Source organism: Myotis brandtii, unplaced genomic scaffold, assembly GCF_000412655.1.
Source record: "Myotis brandtii unplaced genomic scaffold, ASM41265v1 scaffold298, whole genome shotgun sequence".
In the NCBI taxonomy this organism is placed as follows: domain Eukaryota; kingdom Metazoa; phylum Chordata; class Mammalia; order Chiroptera; family Vespertilionidae; genus Myotis; species Myotis brandtii.
The window spans coordinates 1,314,302-1,338,652 of NW_005361391.1; the positions used below are offsets into that span (position 1 = coordinate 1,314,302).

The window sequence follows — 24,351 nt, forward strand, 5'->3', positions numbered from 1 at the left end:
GTAGAATCAACATCATTAAAATGTCCATACTACCGAAAGCAGTCTATAGATTCAATGCAATCCCCATTAAAATATCAATGACTTATTTCACAGACCTAGGACAAACTCTCCAAAAATTCATATGGCGTAAAAAAAGACCCCAGGTAGCTGCAGCAATCCTGAGAAAGAAGAACAAAGTTGGAGGGATCACAATTTCAGGTATCAAACTATATTACAAAGCCACTGTTCTCAAAACTTCCTGGTACTGGGACAAGAACAGACATATAGACCAATGGAACAGAACAGAGAACCCAGAAATCGACCCAAGCCATTATGCTCAACTAATACTTGACAAAGGAGGCAAGAGCATATAATGGAGTCAAGACAGTCTCTTCAATAAACGGTGAGAAAATTGGACAGACACATGCAAAAAAGAATGAAACTAGACCACCAACTTACAACATCCAGAAACATTAAATATGGATAAAAGAATTAAACAAGATGGGAAACCATAAAAATATTAGAAAAATCCACAGGCAGCAAAATATTAGATATAAGTTGTAGCAATATCTTTATAGATACAGCTCCCAGGGCAAATGAAACTAAGGAGAAAATAAACAAATGGTACTACATCAAAATAAAAAGCTTCTGGACAGCATAAGGAACTATGAACAAAATGAAAAGGGAGCCCACTGTATGGAAGAACATATTTGGCAATGATACATCTGTAAAAGGTTGACATCCAAAATATATAAGGAACTCATACAACTTAATAAAAGGAAGACAAACAATCCAATTCAAAAAAGGACAAAGGACCTGAGTAGATACTTCTCTAAAAAGGCCATATAGATAACCAAGAGACATGAAAGAATGCTCAAAGTCACTGATCATCAGAGAGATACAGATTAAAATGACAATGAGATTTCACCTCATACCTGTCAGAATGGCTGCCATCTATAAATCAACAAATGGTAAGTGCTGGCCAGGATGTGGAGAAAAGGGAATCCTAGTATACTGCTGGTGGGAATGAAGACTGGTACAGCCATTATAGAAAACAGTATGGAATTTCCTCAAAAAATTAAATATGGAACTGCCATTTTACCCAGTGATCCCACTTCTTGGAATATATCCTAAGAAACCCAAAACACCAATCAAAAAGAATGTATGCACCCCTGTGTTCATAGCAGCACAATTTACAATAGCTAAGATCTGGAAACAGCCTAGCTGCCCATCAGTGGATGAGTGAATACAGAAGCTGTGGTACATTTACACCGTGAATACTATGCAGCAGTCAAAAAGAAGGATCTCTTACCCTTTGAGACAGCATGGAGGTACCTGGAGAGTATTATGCTAAGCGAAATGAGCCAGTCAGAGAAAGACAAGTATCACATGATCTCACTCATATGTGGAATGTAATGAACAAAATAAACCCTTGTACAAAATAGATCCAGAGACATGGAAGCATGGAATAGACTGTCGAGTCTCATAGGGAAGGCGGGATGGGTGAGTGGGTGGGAAAAGATCAACCAAATCAACCAAAGAACTTGTATGCATATATGCATAACTCATAGACATAGAAAATAGGGTGGTGGAGGCCTGGGGTGGGGGTGGGGGGCAGGCTATAAGGGGTCAATGGGAGAAAAAAGGGGGGACAAAGGACCTGAGTAGATACTTCTCTAAAAAGGCCATATAGATAACCAAGAGACATGAAAGAATGCTCAAAGTCACTGATCATCAGAGAGATACAGATTAAAATGACAATGAGATTTCACCTCATACCTGTCAGAATGGCTGCCATCTATAAATCAACAAATGGTAAGTGCTGGCCAGGATGTGGAGAAAAGGGAATCCTAGTATACTGCTGGTGGGAATGAAGACTGGTACAGCCATTATAGAAAACAGTATGGAATTTCCTCAAAAAATTAAATATGGAACTGCCATTTTACCCAGTGATCCCACTTCTTGGAATATATCCTAAGAAACCCAAAACACCAATCAAAAAGAATGTATGCACCCCTGTGTTCATAGCAGCACAATTTACAATAGCTAAGATCTGGAAACAGCCTAGCTGCCCATCAGTGGATGAGTGAATACAGAAGCTGTGGTACATTTACACCGTGAATACTATGCAGCAGTCAAAAAGAAGGATCTCTTACCCTTTGAGACAGCATGGAGGTACCTGGAGAGTATTATGCTAAGCGAAATGAGCCAGTCAGAGAAAGACAAGTATCACATGATCTCACTCATATGTGGAATGTAATGAACAAAATAAACCCTTGTACAAAATAGATCCAGAGACATGGAAGCATGGAATAGACTGTCGAGTCTCATAGGGAAGGCGGGATGGGTGAGTGGGTGGGAAAAGATCAACCAAATCAACCAAAGAACTTGTATGCATATATGCATAACTCATAGACATAGAAAATAGGGTGGTGGAGGCCTGGGGTGGGGGTGGGGGGCAGGCTATAAGGGGTCAATGGGAGAAAAAAGGGGACATATGTAATATTTTCAGTAACAAATATTTTTTTAAAAGATAAATCACTTTTTAAAGTACTTTTGTTCACTAGAAAGTTATTCCTAATTCGTTTGTAAAAGCAGACATACAAATATTACATCATTTCTTCATTGGCTTACATTGTGATTCTCAAAATATTTCTGTCTCATACATAGTGAGCTAGAAAGAGGGTTGGCCTGGACAATAGAAGGTGTGGGCTCTTATGCTGGGTGTGTCTCTAGCCACCTGGAACATCTTGTTTGGCCCCCTTTTCTTATCCTTAAAAACCAGATGAACCTGCCAACTCTCAAAAGTTCTCTGATCTTTGTTACTGTGCACTTTCTAGTAAGTCAATACACAAAAGCTTAGGTTTCCTAACTCCCCTAATTTCTCTGTTCAAAAAAAAAATTAAAAATCACAGAATCAAACATGTTGATGCACTGAGAGATACTGTCTGTAACAAACATGCAGGAATCCCTTTGTAATGGTGAGGACCACTCACATAGCCGCCACGCCCCCCCCGCCACCTCACCACTTTCATCTCCACAGCTCTCATGAGATGACCCAGGCTGAGCAGTTAGAGTGGACATCTGCACTGGACTTTTGAGTAGAGTCATTGATGAGGTTTTCGGGGATGTTTCAAAGGACTCAGGCTACAGGCTTAAAAATCCTCAGCTCTGGGTGTAAAGGCTGAAAGTGGGACAGGGAGGAGGGACCTGTGCTAAGTCCTGGAAGTATCTGCCCAAGGCCCTGGTTTTGTGGCTGCATCTAAGTCAGTGTGTGCTGAAGGAGTTAAAGGGCCCCAGCCCCAGCTCCCCATCGGGGAGTGTCTTGGGCACTGGAGAGAACCTGGCACAAAGTGTGTTTTCATGGAACTGCTTATCAAAACTAAGCCTCTGCCGGTTCATTTAGATGGGCGGGTTGGGTGGAAAACTGGCAGAGGGATCAGGAAATCTGCCTTCTGTTCCTCATTCTGCTGCCGCCTGACCCCTTTGCAGGTCATTCCCTCTAGCATTCTCAGTTTCTCCATCTGTAAAATAAGAAAAGGACATAACGTTCTTTATACGAAATGTTAGAGAAAATTTTCTGATTATTTTCATCAAAACTATGGAAAATGAATATTTTCATGGGGGCTCTGCCTTGATCCAGTCTTTGATTTACTCTTGTTAGTTCCTTATCAGTTTGGAGGTACTTTTCAGACCACAGCCTTCTTGCTGCCTATTAGTGGTTATGTTCCCACCTAACCTGCATGTCAACACCATCCCCCACTCTAGGAAGGGAGACAGTGGAGGTGGGAGCTCTTTATGCCAACATAAACAATAAAGTTTGGAAACACTTAGACCAAGATAATTAGGAAAATGATGTTGAATAAAAGATGGCATTAGACATCTTATTATGCTTAAGTTAGAATCCAGTTCCAAAAATCACTCTCCAGTTAACCAATGTGTTTATAAAGGTTTGTTTGCTTTTGTTGGTTTAGTTGTTTTCTTTTAAAGATTTTATTTGTTTAAATCCGCTTATTATTCCCCAGTTCAGGCTCCATTTATGAATTTTTCTTCTTTATTGAGAAATCATGTTGGAAAAATACCTCTATCAACAGCTGTTTACTATTTAGGAATACTATTAAACAAAGGAACACTATCTAACAATGATTAATGAAGCTAACTATTAAGAAAAAAAGACTTAAAGCTCCTCTGAAATATCTACTTGTATAATGCAAATTTTGTTTTTCTGAAATAGCAGAACCCCACATTTAAGAAAAACATATAAATTATCAGAATTTTTATGCTCTTTTAAAACTCGAATATAATTGACCTGTTTGGGGCAAGGAATCAGAAATTCCTAAGGATGGAAATACTGAAACCCTGATTCCGTTCTAAAATACTTAAAAATAAAAAAGAATTAGTGCTCTGAAAAATTCTGTGTTTTTATGCTGAGCATGAGAATGGTCTGTGGAATTGTCACATCATATCTCAGTGATCTTTAGGAAGCACTGATCTCTTAGGCATTAACCCTGGAATTTTCTCCAATAATATTATCTTTTATAATGGCAATAACATTTAATAGATCACAAAGTGCTTTCAAAATGTCATCTAATGCAATGAGGTGAGTGACTGGCGTTAGGACTTCCATCTGAGTCCTTTTCACTGCATAACAATGAGACTGTGCTCTATGGCTGCCTATATTCCTGTAAAAACACTTCATTTGGAAAGATGAATAAACACACAAGGCCTTCTTGTCTTGGTGCTGTGATCCTCTCAGCTCTCATGTTCTGCATACGGTTTGGGTTTTTGTTGTATGTGTTTTTGTATCTAGTCTCACACCACAGGCTCCCATTACATAAAAATACACAAGTGATCACAGAAAGGGTTCCTAAGCTACCAGCACTGTGTTTACTGCTGGGAACAAGACCTTTTAAAAATATATAACAAAACATTTTTTCTTCACTCTTAGCTCCCACCTCCAGTAGTGGTGAATCAGATGAGAAACCAGTAGTTCTGTGATGCGTGGCTCTGTTCTTCTCCAGAGCCTCCAAACTAGGGGGCAGGGGCTGGGGAATACGCTCAGCTAAAGAGATGGGAGTTTTAGCAGGTGGCAGTGTTTCCTCCAAGTGATCAGGGCATCTATGCCCCCCAGTTGGGGGGTGGGGGAGGGGGGCACTGTTCACTCTTAAGAGCAAATGTCTAATGCTTGTCCTTTTATTCAGTAGTTCTAGAAAAGTTTCAACTAACACTGAGTTGGAGACAAAAGTGAGTCCTGAAAACTAAGAAACAGGCTCTCATTGCTTTGTAGATCACTAGGCCTTCATGATGACTGAGATATCCCATTGTTCCCCGCCCCCCCCAGCAGATCTGCAGTCCATGTCACTTTTAGAAATACAATACTTGATTTTTTTTTTCATCTGTGTTTGTCCTGGAGTCAATCACACACTCTATGGAAAAGGAAAAAGAAAGGCAGGAGCAATTGTGTGACTATCATTCCCTCACTCACCCAGCTCTGTAATGTCTGTGGACACATGCGTCTGGAGCCTAACCAGATAGCAAGGACAGCGCATGAGAGTTTAGAGTTTATCACTTGGCAGCCAGTTTACTCATGGGGAGACACTAGGACTATATCTCCATGCCCTTAGAGAATCGATTGACTGAATGTTTTTCTTAAAGACTTAATTCTTTGATTCTTCAGCTCACTTCATAGTACTCTCCCTGAGCTCTGTACTGAATTTGTTCTTTTCCATTTTGCTTAAGAGGATTCATTCTGGAGGACAACTACCTCTGAATAATGAGGCTGGCTTAGTGGGAGAGGACTCATTGTGTATTGTCACACCTGTGGATGGCCCACATTTAGCAGCATCTTAGAATGTGTCCTAAAGCTCCAACAGCACTAGCCACCCTCACCCACTTTGCCTTTCTCACTGTGGTTTTAGAAAGATATAGTAGAAGTAGAAACTGAAGATTTGGTGCAGAATGAGCAGAAAATGTGATTAATACATGGCTCATTCTCAAGAGCAGAAAGGTACACCAAATGTTCCACCTGCACAATTTAAAATGACCAGCTTCTTCACTTAGGACTTTTGGAGCAAATGTTCAATAGCTATCCTTTAAATCAATAATACTGATTTAAAAACAAAAGTATCAACACTATGTAGTATCTGACAGTGAGTAAAAAAAATTGAGGGACAATTAAAATTTATTTTTAAAATATTATTAGTTTGAAGTTTTCTAAATACCCTTTTACTCTTAATAAATGCAATAAGAACACCATCATGTTCTTTGACAAAATGAATAGGTATGTGATTGCGATGGGTTTCGTGCACTTCACTTTGGAGACGAGGCACATTGCATATCTTCCCAGGAAGGTTCCAGTCCTGAAGTGAACACCCGCCTGAGTAAACACCCCTCAAGGTGCTCTCTTTCTCTGAGAGTCGGAGGCCGAAAGAATGGAGCCAAGATTGCGTCATGAGCCCTTTGTGATCAATAAGAACATTGTGGTGCTTATTTCATGGCTGATTAACTTATATGTCTACAAGCCAACACTTGACTTGAAAGGCTGGTCTGGCTTCTTGCGGTTCGAGCGTGGCCTTTACTAGCCTGTCCTGGCACCAAGCTCTGGGACTGCTCTTTCCTCACCACAGCCAGGGATCAGCCCTTCAGTTTCGTAGTGAGTAACCAGCAGCTGGAGCCTGCTGTTTTTTTGTGAAAGGGCATTTTGTCTTTTAGGGCACTACCACAATGGCAGGATAATTGGTGTTAGGGAGGGAAAAAACAGAACTCAAAACCGCATCAGATACCTGCTTGTGGACTGTTCAACTTTGAAGAGGCAGAAAATGTGGTGGCTTTATTTTTCTTAATAACTGGGATAAATGCAAACAGTTACAGGCAATTGAGCATTTAATGATGAGATGATGCAGGAAAGCATAACAACAAAAATGGCCCATATGTTTCTCAGTTCACTGTTGAAGCGCACTGTGTTTCTTGGCTTTTCTGTAATCAGTTCACATGGTATTGTATTTTAATTCATGTCAGGACCCTAGAACTTCCTTTTAGTGTTTATATTTCTCCTTGCAACCTTTCTGTTTCATTTTTAGGGAAATGGAATCCTTGTGTCTTATAGTTGAAGTATTTTTTTGTGGTGTCTGACACTGCTTTTAATTTCACCAATTGTGGGGTCAATAAACCATTGTGTACTTGGAGAGAAAAATTGGCAGAAAAGCAGAATATGTTCAAGACTCTTGCCTTTCATTGCTAGTGGGATTTCCCAACTGGAGCTTCTCTGTGTTATTTTGCCTCTGGCTAACATCTAAAGATCAGTAATAAAGCTCTATGCAAATACTTCCATGTATTAAAAGAACAATATTTTGACACTCATTGACACAAGCAAAAAAAATACAACACTAAATTAGTGTTCAGGACAACAATGAAGACATTGTCAGTTATGTGAAATGAATGTGAGGAATGTTGTGCTATAGTACAGAAAAGCCTGCTCCTCCGTCTCGACCTTTAGCATTTGCTAGTTGACATTACTCATGGGGTTGTATAGTAATAGACAATTGTTTATTGTTAATAATGGACCTCAAGGAGTCATTGATACTTGTCAGACTTCTGAAAATTTTAGTAACCGAAAAAGAAATGTTTGTTCTCCAGACTGGTAATTTCAGTTTAGTTTCTCTAAAAAAATTTTTTTGGACATTTTAGAATTTTCAAATACTTGATAAGTTAAATATCTAGAAAATGTTGATTAAATTTATCTACAGCTTGTTTTTCTAGATTTCATCTAGAGTTATATAGACCCAGAAAAAAAAACTCCCATCACCATCTATTTGTTTTTTAAAATAATTGAATGTTTCGGAGCTCTCTTGATTTTCTTTTTAATTTGGTAGACATAAAGGAGCTCTTTGTCTAATTTCCAGTAGCTCGGAGGAGTCCTTATTGGAGGTGAAGTTGTCTATAAATTATTATTTTTATATACAGTACAATTCTTTCCTCCTATATCACTAGGTGCAAATATTACTGTTATAAGTGTTTTCTTAAATATAACTGGCTTCCTTTTTCATATCTTCCAATCAAGGACTTTACAGAGTCAGCATCTAAGAAATAATTGTAACAGAAACATTATGCTCATGGGTAAGACCAAGTCAATAACAGCAATTTGACCTCACAGAAGAACAAAGCTTATGTATTGTTTAGATTGGGGTATTTTATATTTAGCAACTAAAAACTAAAGGCAGAACAATTAAATCTCAAACTGTTCAAACCTCATTTTAAGATCTTGAGTGGAGAGTGACCTTTAAATTGAAATCCTGAGTTTTGTGAATGAGTACATTGTGGGGAAACACATTGGAAATGAGTTTAAATGAGTTGAACAGGACACCAATTCCCAGTTACAGAGAAGGGGCATGTGTCCCAGCCTGCAGGCTTCAGGGGGCTAACGAGTGGGCAGCATCAGTGCGCTTTGGGATTTAGAACAGATTGATAGGCCTCCGAAGCTCTCCCACTCCACTGGTATGTTGTCTTCCTCGGCGCTCCCATGCCTCCTTTCCCACTAGCATTCACCCCCATCAGCCTTGTGTTGTTGTGGAACATGGCAGCCTTCCTGTGGATTCTGGGGAAGCAGGTGGTGCCTTGCCCCTTGGAACTGCCTTCTCAGCTCCGAGTACAGAGCCTGGAACATGATTGGCTCCACATATGCAGACTCTGTGAATTCTGGAAGTACTGCTTGGTCTCCAGCTATCTTCATCTGACCTTGTTGGTTCAAGGAGCAGAAAGCAACTCAAATTCAAGTAAAAAGGTATTTATAAAAGGAGTGTAGGGATCCTTCCCAGGAACTGGGAGATGAAACCAGCTTTTCTGTGTGTTTGCGCATCTCTCCCCTCACCCCCCGCCAAGCCTTGTAGTATCCCCTTCTCCTGCTCCTGTACCCAGATGGGTCTTCGCCGGCACAGCTCTGTAGTGCTGCTTCTGCAGGCCTGCCCTGGCTTTAGCAGGGTGCGCTGACTGCCTGTGATGCCATATAGCTCCAAGGCTCAGTGCTGTCCTACTCATTCAGGTTCTAGGTCTCTTAACACAGATGTTTTTTAGACTCTGATTGGCCCAGAATATGTCAGGTGTCCATCCACATTAAGGGCATCTGGAGCAGGAGCCGTGGGCAGGGATAATCTTGATCAGGAGGGAGGTTTTGGAAAGCTTCCATGCCTGATGTCTTCTGGATACTACCTGGAGTTTATGTCTCAGAAGTTCTCACTTATGTCAAACGTCAGACTTTTAAAATCCTTTTCCTATATAAATGTTGGAAGTCCATAACCCAAGAAGGCACAGCGTTTACTTGTTTATTTCCACCTGACATACTTGCAGACTCTAGTGCAGGGCCTGGCACCAGCAGACATTCCATAAATAGTTATTGACAGATGGATCAGGTCCCCAGGTTAGCCCACAGAAGTCCATGCAGCTATTCGTAACAACCACTTATAACAGAACTTCTACAAGAAAATGCATTCCTAGTCACAGTCATTGGGAAAATGTATGTTCCTGTGATGCAATAGAAAGAATACTGAAAGGGAAATGAAGGCTCTGGTCCAGCTCAGGCTCTAAAGAGGTGTGTGACCTTAGGTGAGTCACGAAATCTCTCTGGTTTCAGTTGCTTTGTCTTTAAAATGAATTGAATGAGAACATCTCTGAGGCCCCTTCCAGCTATAAAACTCTGTGGCTTCGATAGAATGAGGATTAAACAGACTCCACCCTTTCAGTCGCCCTCCCAGTGCAGTATACATTGCCAGAGCTTGGTCATGGAGACGAACTGGATCCTCAGGCACCACTAACCCTCTCAAGCTACATAATCACCATTGTCATCATCACGATAAATAATAGTCCTTGAACACTTACTATACATCAGGCACTGCTCCAGGCACTTTACATATATTAACTAATTTAGTCCTAAAAGCAATCCTGTAAGGACTATTATTGCTCTCATTTTTCCGAGGCACTGGACAATTAAGAGGTGCCAGAAGTTACCCAGGAAATTCCAGAGCTGAGGTTTAAAGACAGGTGGTCTAATCTGAGTCTGAGCTCCAACCACAACAAGTCATTGTCAGTGTAGCCCCCCAACCAGCAGCAGCTTCCCCGAGGAGCTGGTTAGAAATGCAGAGGTTCAGGCCCCAGCCCAAATTTGCTGAATTGGACCCTGGGCTGGAGGAGCAGTGTCTGCTGTGGCCTTTCAGAGGGCTGCCCACTGCACTCTAGATTCTGCCCCTCTCCTCAGCACGGCATTCCAGCACGCCCCTGGGAGGTTCTTGGGGTTTCTGCCCCCCAGGTATTCCAGTTGGGAGGTTGGGGGTGTGGTATCATGCCCATTTACACACGAACAAGGCAAGCATTCAAATGTCATAAGTGATCATGAATTAGGAGCTAGTTATGCTACTTTCCAAGCCCTCTTTCTCCTAGTTGGCACCACTGATAAATCACTACGGAAGAGGCAGGAGGTGGAGACAATTACACAGGAGGGCGTGGGAGGATTCCTCCAGCTGTGCCCCGCGAGGAGGAGGCCTCCTCCAGGAAGCCCAGCACTGTCTTGGCAGGTTAAGCAGACAGGATTCAGGCAGTGCCTTACATGACAGGCCCGCCTAGCCTTTCCTCCACGAGGCTGACTCTAGCTGGACTCCCACGCAGGCTCCACGAGCACAAGTGGTTACTGAGCACTTGAAGGGGTCCCCGTCTGAACTAGGATGTGCTGCAAACGTCTAATACACGCTGGATGTTGAATCCTTAGTACATGAGGAAATACTGTAAAATGTCTTAATATTTTATATTGAAATGATAATGTATATATTAAGTAAAACATTAAATTGAACTTCACATTTTCTTTTACTCTTTTAATGTGACTAATAGAAAATTAACACTGTCATCCATGGCTGCATCATACTTCTGTTGGCAGCACGTTTTAGACTAAGCTTGAGAAGTGCTGTCATTGTTTGCCTTCAAGCACAGGATACGGTGTGCAGATCTTATTTACTGGTAGTGATGGTGATCAACACCGAATCTGAGATCTATGGCAAGGCCAGGACCTGTTGTTCAAGGGAGCCCTGAGCCAGCTCAGAAGTTGGATTCCAGAGGTGAGAGTCAGACCGAGAGGCAGAGCCAGGTGGTCAGGACCGGTTGGAGGGGTCACAGAGGAGGCAGAGCTGGCTTCCCAGGAGCATATTTAGGCAGCATGGCGGGACCCATGAGTTGGGAGATGGACGGTCAGGCGGTCATGAGTGTAAAGTAACTTCCTGCTGCACACCCAGAGCTGCTGGGCCAGGACCTAATTCTGGAATGGCTTACCTGGGTGTGCGAGTGGGTGCAGGTAATGGGAAACACCTGGCTGAGGTAGGTGGCTGGGCATGCTCCAGGAAACAAGCACTTCTGGGAAGTATGTTGTGGCAGTGATGATGTTAGGGCCAAGTTAGAACATCTGTTCAAGCCTAGTGACCTGAAAGTGAGTTTCCATATTCCAGGTGTTAGTCTGAATTACTGTTGCCCCCATATAAACCTAACTACACTGCATGATGGTAAAGGTAGACAAAGCCTTATATGAAACCACAAGCTGAAGCAATGTTTAAGTTAAAGGCAAAATTATTCATTACTATACTGAATCAATCAACTGTTGTTCTAGTCATCACAAGATGGTGGGTTTTTCCAGAGATGGCTGCAGAAGCCCTCCCATCCTGCATGCCTCTTGCAATGTGACTCTACCATTTCCTCATAACGGGGTGAGTCTGTGCCCATTTTTAGAATTTGGGGTGACCCTCTCACCAGTAGCATGCAGAAGAAGCAATACCAGGTCACTTCAGGCTGACGCCTTCCGAAGCCGTGCAGCTTCTGTTTTGTAGAAAAGCTTGGTCTTGCACAAGGGAGCAGTGAGAGACCATGGGGATGGAGGCACGTGAGAACTGAAGTGCATCCGCCACCCAGGGACCAGACCTGTGAGGGAGGCAATCTGGGTCCTGCAGCCCCAACCAGGTCACCTCGATCAGCTCCACAAAGAGCACAGAGGAGCCACCACCCTCTCCCCCCAGCCCTGCTGAACTAACTCACAGAATCCTGAGCAATAAAACAGCTTAGTAAGCAGCACTGAACAAATGAAACATCCTTTATTTGTATGCACATTTTTCACTGAGGTTCTTTCACACAGTATTTACGTGGTCACATAACTTTGGGATACATATAATTGCTTAAAATAATTCCTTCTACACTCACTCAGAATATATTATGCTGAGCTTACATATATGCATGTAGTCCGTAGATTTTGCTCAAATGAATGTGGAGTAATAAGAGGCCCACAAAATGACATTACACGGGAATGGAGACTGTTTATGGATACCCACTCTCATTCTGCCTTATGGCAGAAACACGCTACTGAAGGAGAAACCAGTTGTCCTGCCTGTGCCATAGCCTCCTGGCTGAGGGCAGTGTAGAGTTCGATCTGCAGGGAAGGCAGAGGTGAGGCAGTCATTGCCAAATGTCTCCATAGTGGCCATGTGACTATGGCTATTCTGTGAGCTACGTTAAACATCTGAGCACTGAAAACTGAGGACAGCTGTGTCCTGGGGAAGAAGCTGTAGCGTTTGGTAAGATGGTTCTGAGAGCAGTTTGTACGCAAGCTGCAGGCTGCCTCTGTGCACTTCCCTGATCTTTCTCATGTGATTTCTCCAGCAATTATTAATTGTGTTCAAGCAGGAATAGTAACTGGAAAGGTACTATCCATGGTCTGTGTCTGAGGTGGAAGTGGGGAAGAGGGTCCCAAGGAGAAGAAAAGGAGCACTTAATAAAACAGATAATTAGCACATATTATAGGGAGTATTCTTCAAAGAAAAAATATGCAGCTTGTGCTCAGATAACTAACTGTTCTCCATAGATTTAAATAAATTACAGGCAACGTGTTTTGGTTCAGATTGCTAAAAGCAAAGGTGGGCAAATTGCAGGCCATGCGCCAGTTGCCTGTTTTTGTAAATGACATTTTATTGGAGCACAGCCATGTCTGCTTATTTCTATGCTGTCTGTGGCCATATTTGCAGTATAGTGCTGCATAGTTGTGTTAAACATCGTATGGCTCACAAATCTAAAATATCTAATATCTGGCCCTGTAAGAAAAAATTTGCTGACCCCTATCTTAAAGAAAATAAATGAAAGCCTTAAGCTGGAAGTAATCAGGAAAGATATGGAAGAGAAAAAAATATTTCAGAGATTGAAGCCACATTAGCAACAAATTTAAAATAAGTGTTACTAAAATAATCAGGTGAACAACAGGAGGAAATCACGTAAAATAATATCCATAAGAACAAACATTAAAATGAGTAGATAGGGTATAATAGACATAGAAAGGAGAAAAAAAATATGCATACTTAGTGTTCCTGAAAAAGAAATGGAACAAATAGAAGAGATAAAATACACTCAAAGATTAATAGAAGAAATAAATAGAAAACTTGAATCTGCATATCAAAGAGCAGATGGTAACCCAGGAAAATTATTCAGAATTATTAACAAAGGACTAAGAGCCTTTAGGTTTATAGTGTTTCTGGGATGAGATTGGTGTACCTGGCTACAATAAAAGGGTAGAGGGCCAGGCAGATTTTGAAATAGCCTCTTTCTTTCAGTGCATATGATATCAATGCAGATGATACATTAACAACAAAAGCAAGAAGCAAGAGCTATGTAGCTTTCTAAATCGTGTTTTATTATTTACGGTGTTTTTATTTGTTATCTAACAATTTTTCCCATTCAGTAACTTTGTATCTTTAAAATGTCTGAAGAGCCCTTCACCAGAAGAATCCACAAACCACAGTATTTTTGCCCTTGAAGAAAATAAATGGATTCAGAGGACCTTATTTCATGCTAGATGATTTTCTTGATACAGTTTTATTTGTTGGTAATTTGGTACCTGTTTCCCAACTGTGTTATAGTATAGGATACTCTCTCAGGCTGGCCCTCAGACCTGCCTATGTGGTGCCACAAAACAGAAGTGCTAGTGCAAACTTTAAGTGTCAGGCTGTCGTCTTCATTACTGAGTGAAGCTTACAGATAAAATGTATGTAAGCAGACCCACACCTGGCATCCTTTATGGGAATTTTAATTTCCATTTGTTCAAGTTTCTATGATTGTTACTAGAATTATTTCATAGATTCTCCCCCAATATACTGTATGTATATGTATGTATATATTTCTCCTTTAAGATAATCCTTATGACAGTAGCCCATGCAGCACAAAAGTGCAGGGCTAAAAAAGCAGCAGTCAAATAACATAGTTAAACATAACCTTGATTAACAAATCTTGTTATTCATGGATGACAGCTCAGTTAATCAGTGTTTGTGGCTTGGATACTAAACTGGAAGTTAATGGTGAGGTGGAAGCAATTGTAGAATCCAGACTTTTAAGACAAACACACATCACACCCCAAAAGGCATGCATGGAATCAGGTGTGGTTAGTGGGCTGTGTGATATACTCTGGGTGTTCTCCTTCACTGGTCCAGCTGCAAGCAACCTCCATAGCTACCAAGTCAAGGAAAAAGGAGTGACCCTCACTGCCCACTTCCGCATTCATGATTTCAATGGCCAAAGAGTAGCTTGTGGGAGAGGAATATTTTTATTTGAAATTTCTTAACTCAAAACTTTATTTTGACTTCTCTAAATTAGATTTGTAGAATGGATAGGTTAATTATATAGTTACAAGAGAGCACATGTCCAAAGTTAACTAATATTTATACCTATCTATTTTGGCTGTCAAGCCAATGGTATGGAGTCAGATTTCCCTCAAATTTCACATGCCTTAAAAGCAAAATGAATGTGAGACATGATTTGAAAAGTGTGCTGTTCATTTGACATGAAGTGACATTCTGTGTTGACGAATCTGAAGCATTGGTAAATTACTTAACTAACTGTCTTTCCTCCCTGTGAGATGGATTAAGAATGAGGAGATGTTTTTCTTTTGATGGTGATCAGGGCAGGGCTGAAAGTAAAAAAGCATGTGAGGAAGTGGATAAGTTCGTCATATCCTTAAAGGCTCTAAAACAGTGGTTCTCAACCTTCTGGCCCTTTAAATACAGTTCCTCATGTTGTGACCCAACCATAAAATTATTTTCGTTGCTACTTCATAACTGTAATGTTGCTACTGTTATGAATCGTAATGTAAATATCTGATATGCAGGATGGTCTTAGGCGACCCCTGTGAAAGGGTCGTTCGACCGCCACAGGTTGAGAACCGCTGCTCTAAAAGAATATGGGACGACTTCGTCTTTCCCCTCCTTCATTTCTGGAGAGACAAAGAGAGAGAATTAATGTCTAAAACATGCAACCTCAAAATCCTTTCTGTATTCTGCAGCCAAAGCTGGGTGGCAATTTGATCACAGATTGTGCCCTGGCGGTGTTATGGGTCATGTGCTCAGCATGTGAACAGGAAGGTGAGAAGTGGTGAACTTTTGCCTCAGTTGTGCCATCCATCAGAGAATAAGTAGACCAGATCACCGTGTGCAGCTGTATAAGGAGGGGATGGCTGAGTGCTCCTCACACAGGGGCCTTTGTGTCCTGGACATGACCCAGCATTATGATGGGATGCACTGGGCCCAGGCTTTGTGGCAAATTACTAACCCATTATCACACCAGAACACAAGATCATTTATCTTCCAATCTGGAGTGTCACCTGTTCTTCATTTACCAGTCAATAACCATTAATTATGCTCAATGGAAATCTAAACAAAGCCCTTTCCCTCTGTACAACCAGTAAACTATTTAGTAATAACAAATAAATCTGGAGTTGTATATCCTTTCCCTTCCCATTCCCAGACTGGAGTCTGGTACAATATAGACTTCAGAGGAAATGCCTAGAAATTGATAGGTCAGAGGCTGCAGATAGTTTTCTGGAAAAGAAAAGAGCAGATGCTTGGCATTCACCCTAGTGAAAGTGAGGCCTCAACTGATCCCCGGGCTCCTGCTGAGGAACAAAGTGATCTACTACACAAAGGAATCTACTATTAACCAGTAATCATATCTTCCCCTTTAATTTTAGCAAGCTGTTATTTTTTTCACATGCCTAAAAATATGATTTTTAAAAAGCATTCTAGCACAACATAGCATTTTAGAAGAAATAAAATAAAGCTGAGCAGTCCTGAAAGACCTATTTGAAATGTTATTTTTAGAATGGAAATTTGAGTAAAACACATTCAAGTGTATACATTAATCCCTCAGAAAAATGTTCAAATAGAAATTCTAGCCAGAAGCATAATTTAATTTTTCCTAAAAACTTTGAAAGCATTTTGAAGAAAGCCAAAGCTAGCTTGTGTGTGTGTGTGGGTGTGGGTGCACTGGAGAGAGGTGGGGGAGGGTGGCCAAAGAGCAGGCTGCGTCCCAGTGCACACAGCACAGCTGTGGATGGCAGAGAAACTCAGGGGCATCACAGGAACGCATGTCTAGGACTAGACTTGGGACTCTTGTTCACAGTCTAGAAGGAGAGGTCAGAGTTCCCACACAGACGAGGGACAGGGGTCTTCTAGATCCCAGGAACTGCACGTGCAGATCACAGACATGAGGAGCAGGCCCCTGCCCATCGGGCCTCTGCTGGAGCCAGTGCCCATTATAGAGAGGCACCTCTCCCAGGAGCCTAACAAAGGAGGGTGCCAGGCACAAAGCTTGGCAGCAGAGCCAGGCTGCATTTCAGACCACAGCCCGCGTCTTAGTCTTAGCCTGGAGCAGATAACAGTGTGCAGCGGCCGTGGAGCTAGGAAACTTTTGTAGACTGTGTGCTGTGTGGACTACTCAGATAGAGAGAACATCTACTCTGTGCCATTGAAAAGCTAATTGAGCCCTAGCTGGTTTGGCTCACTGGATAGAGCATTGGCCTGTGGACCGAAGGTTCTCAATTCAATTCTGGTTAAGGGCACGTACCTCTATTGCAGGTTTCATCCCCAGTGCCAGTTGGGGAGCATGGGGGAGGCAACTAATTGATTTCTCTGTCTCTCCCCCTCCCTTCTACTCTCTCTAAAAATCAATGGAAAAATATCCTCAGATGAGGATTAACAATAATAATAATAATAAAACTGATTGAACTTTGTTATTATTATTAATCTAATTCATATAAAATTTTAAAAGTACTGTGATTAGCCTTGGCCAGGTAGCTCATTTGGTTGGAGCATAGTCCTATACACCAAAAAAGGTTTCTGGTTCCAGTCCTGGTCGAGGCTGGTAAGGGGATAAACTACCTCTTTCTCTCTCTCTCTCTCTCTCTCTCTCTCTCTCTCTCTCTCCCCCGACCCACCCCAGCTCCAGCTCCCTCCTAAAAATCAATATGCATATCCTCCAGTGAGGATTTTTTTTAAGTATTGTGATTAAATTCATTAGTTATGACCTAGTGCAGAATGAAACCAGATATTTCATTACGAGGACAGAACTATCTTCTAGGCAAGACAATTTCATCAGTTACTTTTAGTATATCACTGACCTGAATCTGTTGCCATTGATTCATCCAGTTGCCACATCTCCAAGGCATGTAAAACTGCCCAAAGTCTCATCTTTTATAAAACAAAAATATGATTTAAAGCTATCATGTAATAGGCCAAAAATACAAAATAGTCACAAGAAGTAACTTCAAGTAAAAGAGAAATATTTACTTATTTTTAGAAGGCTGCCACAAATTCAAAAGAATAAAGAAGAATTAATTTTTTAAGAGAAAATAAGCTGCCCTGTTGAATTCAGCAAGCTAAATTTCAGCTTATACAATAGTAGCTAGGGAGACACCAACCAAAATAGTTTTCTTTAAATGTAAGAACAAGAGTTCAGCTTTAATACTGGGCACTGTGTTATAATGAACTGCCTGTTATCTTTACCTATTATATTTTGAAAAGTGAGTAGGAGTGATTAAAACACACACACACACACACACACACACACACACACACATTAATTTGTTTCCTGCTTGGATTTTTCTTAAAGAGACATGCTGTTGTCAGATACCAACTGTACTTCTTAAATCTGTATCTTCTATCTGTGTAAACAAAACCTGTAAACTTAACTGCTGGTCCAAGCTATAGACACTCAAGGCCTGTATGTCATTGATAAAAGCTGATAAAACTGAATGGAGCCAAGCTGTGATGGTGGCCACAGTTAGTGTCTTAAACATGTGGCTACATTGCTGCCCCACTGGCCTTCTCATTCCTGTTGAAAAAGTGTGCCTGTGGAAGGTCTCATTGAGCACCTGACCTTGAAATGCTGCCTGGTGAAAGAAAACCTAAGCTGGTACACACCTTCTCGTTGCCTCCCAGAGAACTCTATAAAAGTGGTAGTACTCTTCATTCCATGATTGTTTTTGCATTAATGATTATTTTTAATTTAGCAGAGATTTATTTTACAGGGTTTGGCTGTACTTTCTTTTTGTTGGAATGTGGGATTGGTAACCAGTGAAGCCTCTAGAAAAAAATATTTACAAATAGATGGAGTACATGAATTGTTAACTGTTGCTCTTAGAAGGGTAGCTGTACTACTCATAGAAGTTGGAGATCTTTAAAATGTTTGAGCAACTGGAAATCAGGATCCATGTGTAACGTGGTAGACTTAGTTATGTTAATGGGGAAGGGCAGTTGTAGAGTTCTTGAGGTCTTGGAATACTTGTGAAATCCAACATTATGTTTAGGTTTCAGTATTCCCTGCTTGAGATCATTTCCTTTGTGCTGAATCACGACTCATCTCTTTACAATTAATAATAATACTTTGAGTAGGTGGCATTCTTTCAGTTTTACAGATAAAGAAATGGATTTATAGATCAATTGTTGAATCTTAGGTTGTGGAATCCAATTTAAATAATATCAGTATATAAATGGTAGTAGATTTTTTTTAAATTCCCTTTGGGGCTTCATTTTAATTTTTTAAAAAATCATTATTTTAAATTACAGTTGACATACAATATTATATTCGTTTCAGGTTTAAACCCCAGTGACTAGACATTATATAACTTACTAAATGATCATCATTATAAATCTAGTACTCATCTGACACTATATGTCATTATTATAATATTATTGACTATACTAGAGGCCCAGTGCATGAAATTCATGCACTGGAGCGGGGGCGTCCCTCAGCCAGGCCTGAGCCCTCTCACAATCTGGGACCCCTTGGGGGATGTCCGCCTGCCAGCTTGTGGCTGGATGGCCTTCTGCTGCTGCACGACCTGCTGCTTGAGCTTCAGCAGCTGCTGCATGTGCACAGGCTGGGCCACCACGGTCTGTCCTGTGAACACCATCAAGTGGGTGAGTCAAGCGTGGAGGCAGGCTAACCCTGAGTTCCCTGCGCTTTCCTGAGTGATGACCTCCTTTAGCTTTTCTTGTCTGGGAGGTTCTTTATATGTCCTGCAATTGTAAATGGTAGTTTTGCTGGGTAAAGTAATCTTGGTTGTAGGTCCTTGCTTTTCATCACTTTGAATATTTCTTGTTAATTCCTTCTGGCCTGCAAAGTTTCTGTTAAGAAATCAGCTTGACAGTCCTATGGGAGTTCCCTTATAGGTAATTAGCTGCTTTTTTCCTCTTGCTGTTTTTAAGATTCTTTCTTTGTCTTTAACCTTTTGCATTTTAATTATTATGTATCCTGGTGTGGGCCTCTTTGTGTTTATCTTGTTTGGGACTCTCTGCACTTCCTGGACCTGTATGTCTATTTCCTTCACCAAGTTAGAGAAGTTTTTCATCATTATTTTTTCAAATATATTTTCAATTTCTTGCTCTCTTTCTTCTCCCTTCAGCACCTCCATTATGTGAATGTTGGTACCCTTGAAGTTATCCCAGAGGCTCCTTACACTATCTTTATTGTTTTGGATTGATTTTTTTTCTTTTTGTTGTTCTGATTGGGTGTTTTTTGCTTCATTATGTTCCAAATCGATGATTTGATTTTCAGCTTTATCTACTGAATTATTGATTCCCTATAATATTAGTCTTCATATTAGTTAGTGTATCCTTCATTCCTGACTGTATTTTTTTTAATGGTTTCCACATCCTTCTTTATGGTGTCCATGTCCTAATTTATGCTGTCGAAGTTTTCTCTACATTCAATTACTCTTCTTTTAAATTCATTGAGCATCTTTATAACCAGTGTTTTAAATTCTGCATCTAGTAGATTGCTTATCTCCTCGTGTTTAGTTCTTTTTCTGGAGGTCTGTTCTGTTCTTTCATTTGGGAGGTGTTTCTCCTTTTTTTGGCAGCCTCCCTGTGTTTGTTTTTATGTATCAGGTACAACTGTTACATCTTCTGTGCTTGGTAGAGTGTCCTAATATAGTAGGTGTCCTGTAGGGTCCAGTGGCACAGCCCCAATCACCCAAGCTGGGCACTCCAGGTGCCTCCCCCCACCATGTGGCACATCAATGAGAGGGATTTACCTCCAGGCCAATCAGCCACAAGGACTAGCTGTGATCACCAACCACTGTGGAGGATCAGCTGTTCAGGGGCCAACCCCACAGAGAAGGACTTACTTCAGCAGGGTTCTGGTGCCCACAAAGTCCACCCCTTGAGTGTGTCACTATGAAGTTAGTGGGGTGATGGTGCTTTGACATGGTCTGAAGCTGGATACTTGGTGTGCTGGCTCTTGGGCCTCCCAGGAGTTGCAGGCCAAGGTCAGCCACCACCTGTATAATACCTGTGGCCACCAGCCTTGAGCTACAAAGTGATCTGCAGATGGCTGCTACTTGTGCTGGGCTTGGAGGTACCCAGGAGAGGCCACGTTGTGAACCCTAGCCAGCCACTGCTAGTGCCAGGCCTGGGGCCACTTATCGAGAAGTACAGGGCTTCCTGAGGCCAGATGCTGCTTTTAGGAGAAATTTTGGGAAAGTCTAAAGCATGAGCCAAGACAGGCCATCTTGTGGAAAAGCTACTGGAAACATCTTGGGTGGGCTTGGAACTTGGGTTGGCTGGTGTCTCAGGGAATTCTCAGGGAGGCCAAACTGTGATAGCCAGGTTGATGGAGACTCAGATATGGTGCCTGCCTTCCTGCTCTGTGCAGGGAGGGCTCATTCAAAGGAACAATGGCCTCTGCACTTCTGTCTGGGAGAAAGCTGTCCCCTAGCTCTCATCCTGATGCCAAACAATTCAGTTCCTTCCCAAATGTCCCTGGTGCCTTTCAAGCTGCTATCCCAGCTTTGGAGCTCAGAGGGAGTGAGTCAAAGTAAGTTCACATGTGGACCCTTTAAGAGGATCTGCCTCTGTCTCACTCAGCCATTATCTCCACTGTTTGTTTGTTTGTTTATATTTGTTGTTATGTTTTGTTGTTAATCCTCACCCAAGGATATTTTTCCATTGATTTTTAGAGAGAGTGAAAGGGAGGGAGAGAGACAGAAAGAGAAACATCAATGTGAGAGAGACATCAATTGGTTCCCTCCCACATGCACCCTGACTTGAGCTGGGGATTGAGCCTGCAACTGTGGTATGTGCCCTTGATCAGAATTGAACTCCTGTCAATCTGTGGGCTGAAGTGCTATCCGCTGATTTTTACAGCCAGAGTTATAGGGATTTCTCTTCCTGGTACTGGAACCCTCCACATCCTAAGAGGTACCTCCACAGCCTAGTTACCCCTCTCAATTTTTATCTACCATACATGGGTGTGGGACCAGCCCATTCTGCATATCTGGCCCTTCTACCAGTTCTGATGTGGCTTCTTCTTTAAATCCCTAGTTGTATGACTTCCATTCAGCTAGATTTCAAGTGTTTTTCTGAATGATGGTTGTTCTTTAGTTTAGTTGTAATTTTGATGTGGTTGTGGGAGGAAGCAAGTACCATATTTGGCTATGCTGCCATCTTGACCTGAAGTCCATTAATAATTCTTGATTATTTTGCTTTTTGATATCACCACATTGATATCTTTATTGTTAAGAAATTTTGTTCTATTTTTGGGATAAACATCTGTCTTTAAAATATTTTTCTTTCCCTTCCATCCATGATATGAAGGTAAATTAGATAATGCTTTTTAAATTCTTCATAAGAAAGGTTATGTGCCACAAATACTCTTCAATATCTTGTTCCTCTAAATTGTTGTCCAAGGACCTGCTGCATGAGAATCATCTTGGATGTTAAAGATAAAAATGCCTAAAGCATGTTCTCTACTAAGTCCACTTCAGCAACTGTGGCCCAGGCATCTTATACTGAAACTAGAGGACTGGTGCATGAAATTCATGCATGGGGGGGGGGCCCTTCAGCCCAGCCTGCAACCTCTCCAATCCTGGACCTCTCGGAGGATGTCCCACTGCCTCTCACAATACAGGACCGCTGGCTCCTAACCACTCGCCTGCCTGCCTGATCACCCCTAACCACCTTTGTCTACCTGATTGCCCCTAACCACCTCTGCCTGCCTGCCTGATTGCCCCTAACTGCTCCCTCACTGGCCTGATTGCCCCTAACTCCTCCCCTGCTGGCCTGATCGCCCCTAACCGCCTCTGCTTCACCCCATACCTGGGACCCAGGATTCCCTCCTCCAGCTGGCCACAGGCACACAGAACCAGGGCCGGCTTCGCCTGGGCTGGCCACAGCCGCAGAGGACTGTGGGCAGGCAGCTTCACCTGGGCCGCAGCCGCGGGCACCCAGGACCACGAGGCAGGTGGCTTGTCCTTCTTTTGGGCCACAGGCACAGGTGCAGCCGTTGGTGCCTGGGACCGCGGGGTGTGCAGCTTGTCCCTCTCCTGGGCCGCAGCCCCAGCTGCTGGTGCCTGGGACTGCAGGGCATGCGGCTTGTCCCTCTCCTGGGCTGCAGGCGCAGGTGCAGCCACTGGCACCCAGGACCGCGGGGCTTGCGGCTTGTCACTCTCCCAGGTTGCAGCCAGGCAGGTCCCCATTCCTCTCTCGCAAGCTAATTTGTGCCTGGCTGGTCCCCATTCCTCTCTTGCGAGCTCATTTGAGCCTGGCTGGTCCCCATTGCTCTCTCCCCAGTGTTGAGTGTCTGAGCCATTAGGGTGTGATGGCGTGAGGGTGTGACAACCATTTGAATATTAGCTCTTTATTATATAGGATGTTCCCCACATGATGCACATTACGGCTTGAGAACCACTACTCTAGTGGTGTGAATATTATATTGTGTTCTAGTTGTAGGTTAAAGTATTTAAACCTGGAGATTATTAGACTAAGGTGGCTCTAATGCCTTGGCAGGCCACATGAGCTAGCCTAAGCCAGGGTCACTTCACTCAAATCCATGAAAATTAAGCTTAAGAACAACCAACCAAAAAGAGCTAACTTGCCTTTCCCAAATAAGGCAATTGCATGAGCTATAGCCAGTCAAATAATTGCTTTGCATTGCTTTGCTTCACTTCAGTGTCTACTCTATAAAAACCTTGCCACTAGCTCTTGTTGGTGAAGCACTCCTAACCACTTCTCTATTCAAATTGAGGTATGATCAAAGAAAATCTTAAAAAATATATTAATGTGCTTCAGTTCACCTTTTAACAATGTCCATACACAATTATGTGTGTTTGATAGCATTATATTTCCCAAGTGGTAGCTGACTGCAACTTTAACTGGGATTTGCCTGTCTCTCTCTAGGCTATGTGGCTGATGCTGCAGAATGACGAGCCAGAGGATTTTGTCATAGCTACTGGAGAAGTCCATAGTGTCCGGGAATTTGTAGAGAAATCATTTTTGCACATTGGAAAAACCATTGTGTAAGTATACCTGAGAGTTGATTTCAGGTCATTCATCAAACATTTTCTGGCAGGTTTATATATATGCTTGTGTTTTCCCTTTTTACTCTCTTGTAAAGCAATGTAGGGAGTTTCATCATGGAGCAGAGACTTTGTTATTCATCACACATACAAATCTACTTATGTGAAGTGTTTGCCACTATCTGAACAGTCTTTTCAAAATTTCTTTTATCTTTTTTATTTTTAAAATATTTTTACTTTTGAAAAGCTTTAATTTTTTATTATGATTTATATATGATGTACTATGATATTACTGTAGCTAATTGTACTCTTACCAGTCAATATGATAATATTACACAATCTTTTTTAATACTTTCAATTTATATTTTAAAACTAGTGGCCCGGTGCACGAATTCGTGCATAGGTGGGTTCCCTCAGCCTGGCTGGCAATCAGGGCTGATTGGAACTGTCTGATGGGAGGGACAGCAGGAGGTTAGCCATTTGCGGGAGGTTGGCTGTGGGAGCACACTGACCACCAGGGGGCAGCTCCTGCATTGAGCATCTGCCCCCTTGGTGGTCAGTGCATTGTCATAGCGACTGGTTGACCAGTCAAGTGGTTGACCGGTCATAATGGTACCTTAGGCTTTTATATATATACTAGAGGCCCGGTGCGGGGGGGAGGGGGCCCAGCCCGGCCTGTGCCCTCTCGCAGTCTGGGACCCCTCGGGAGATAACGACCTGCTGGCTTAGGCCTGCTCCCCCCG

General features: G+C 42.1%; 1 protein-coding gene across 1 annotated transcript in view; it reads left to right on the forward strand.

Annotated features, from left to right (window-relative positions):
- GMDS (GDP-mannose 4,6-dehydratase) overlaps positions 1-24,351 on the forward strand; it is a 547,683-nt gene that overhangs the window by 392,941 nt on the left and 130,391 nt on the right. The window contains exon 8 of the mRNA XM_014542298.1: positions 23,490-23,608. Coding sequence (XP_014397784.1) covers positions 23,490-23,608 — 119 coding nt within the window. The remainder of the gene's footprint in view (positions 1-23,489; positions 23,609-24,351) is intronic.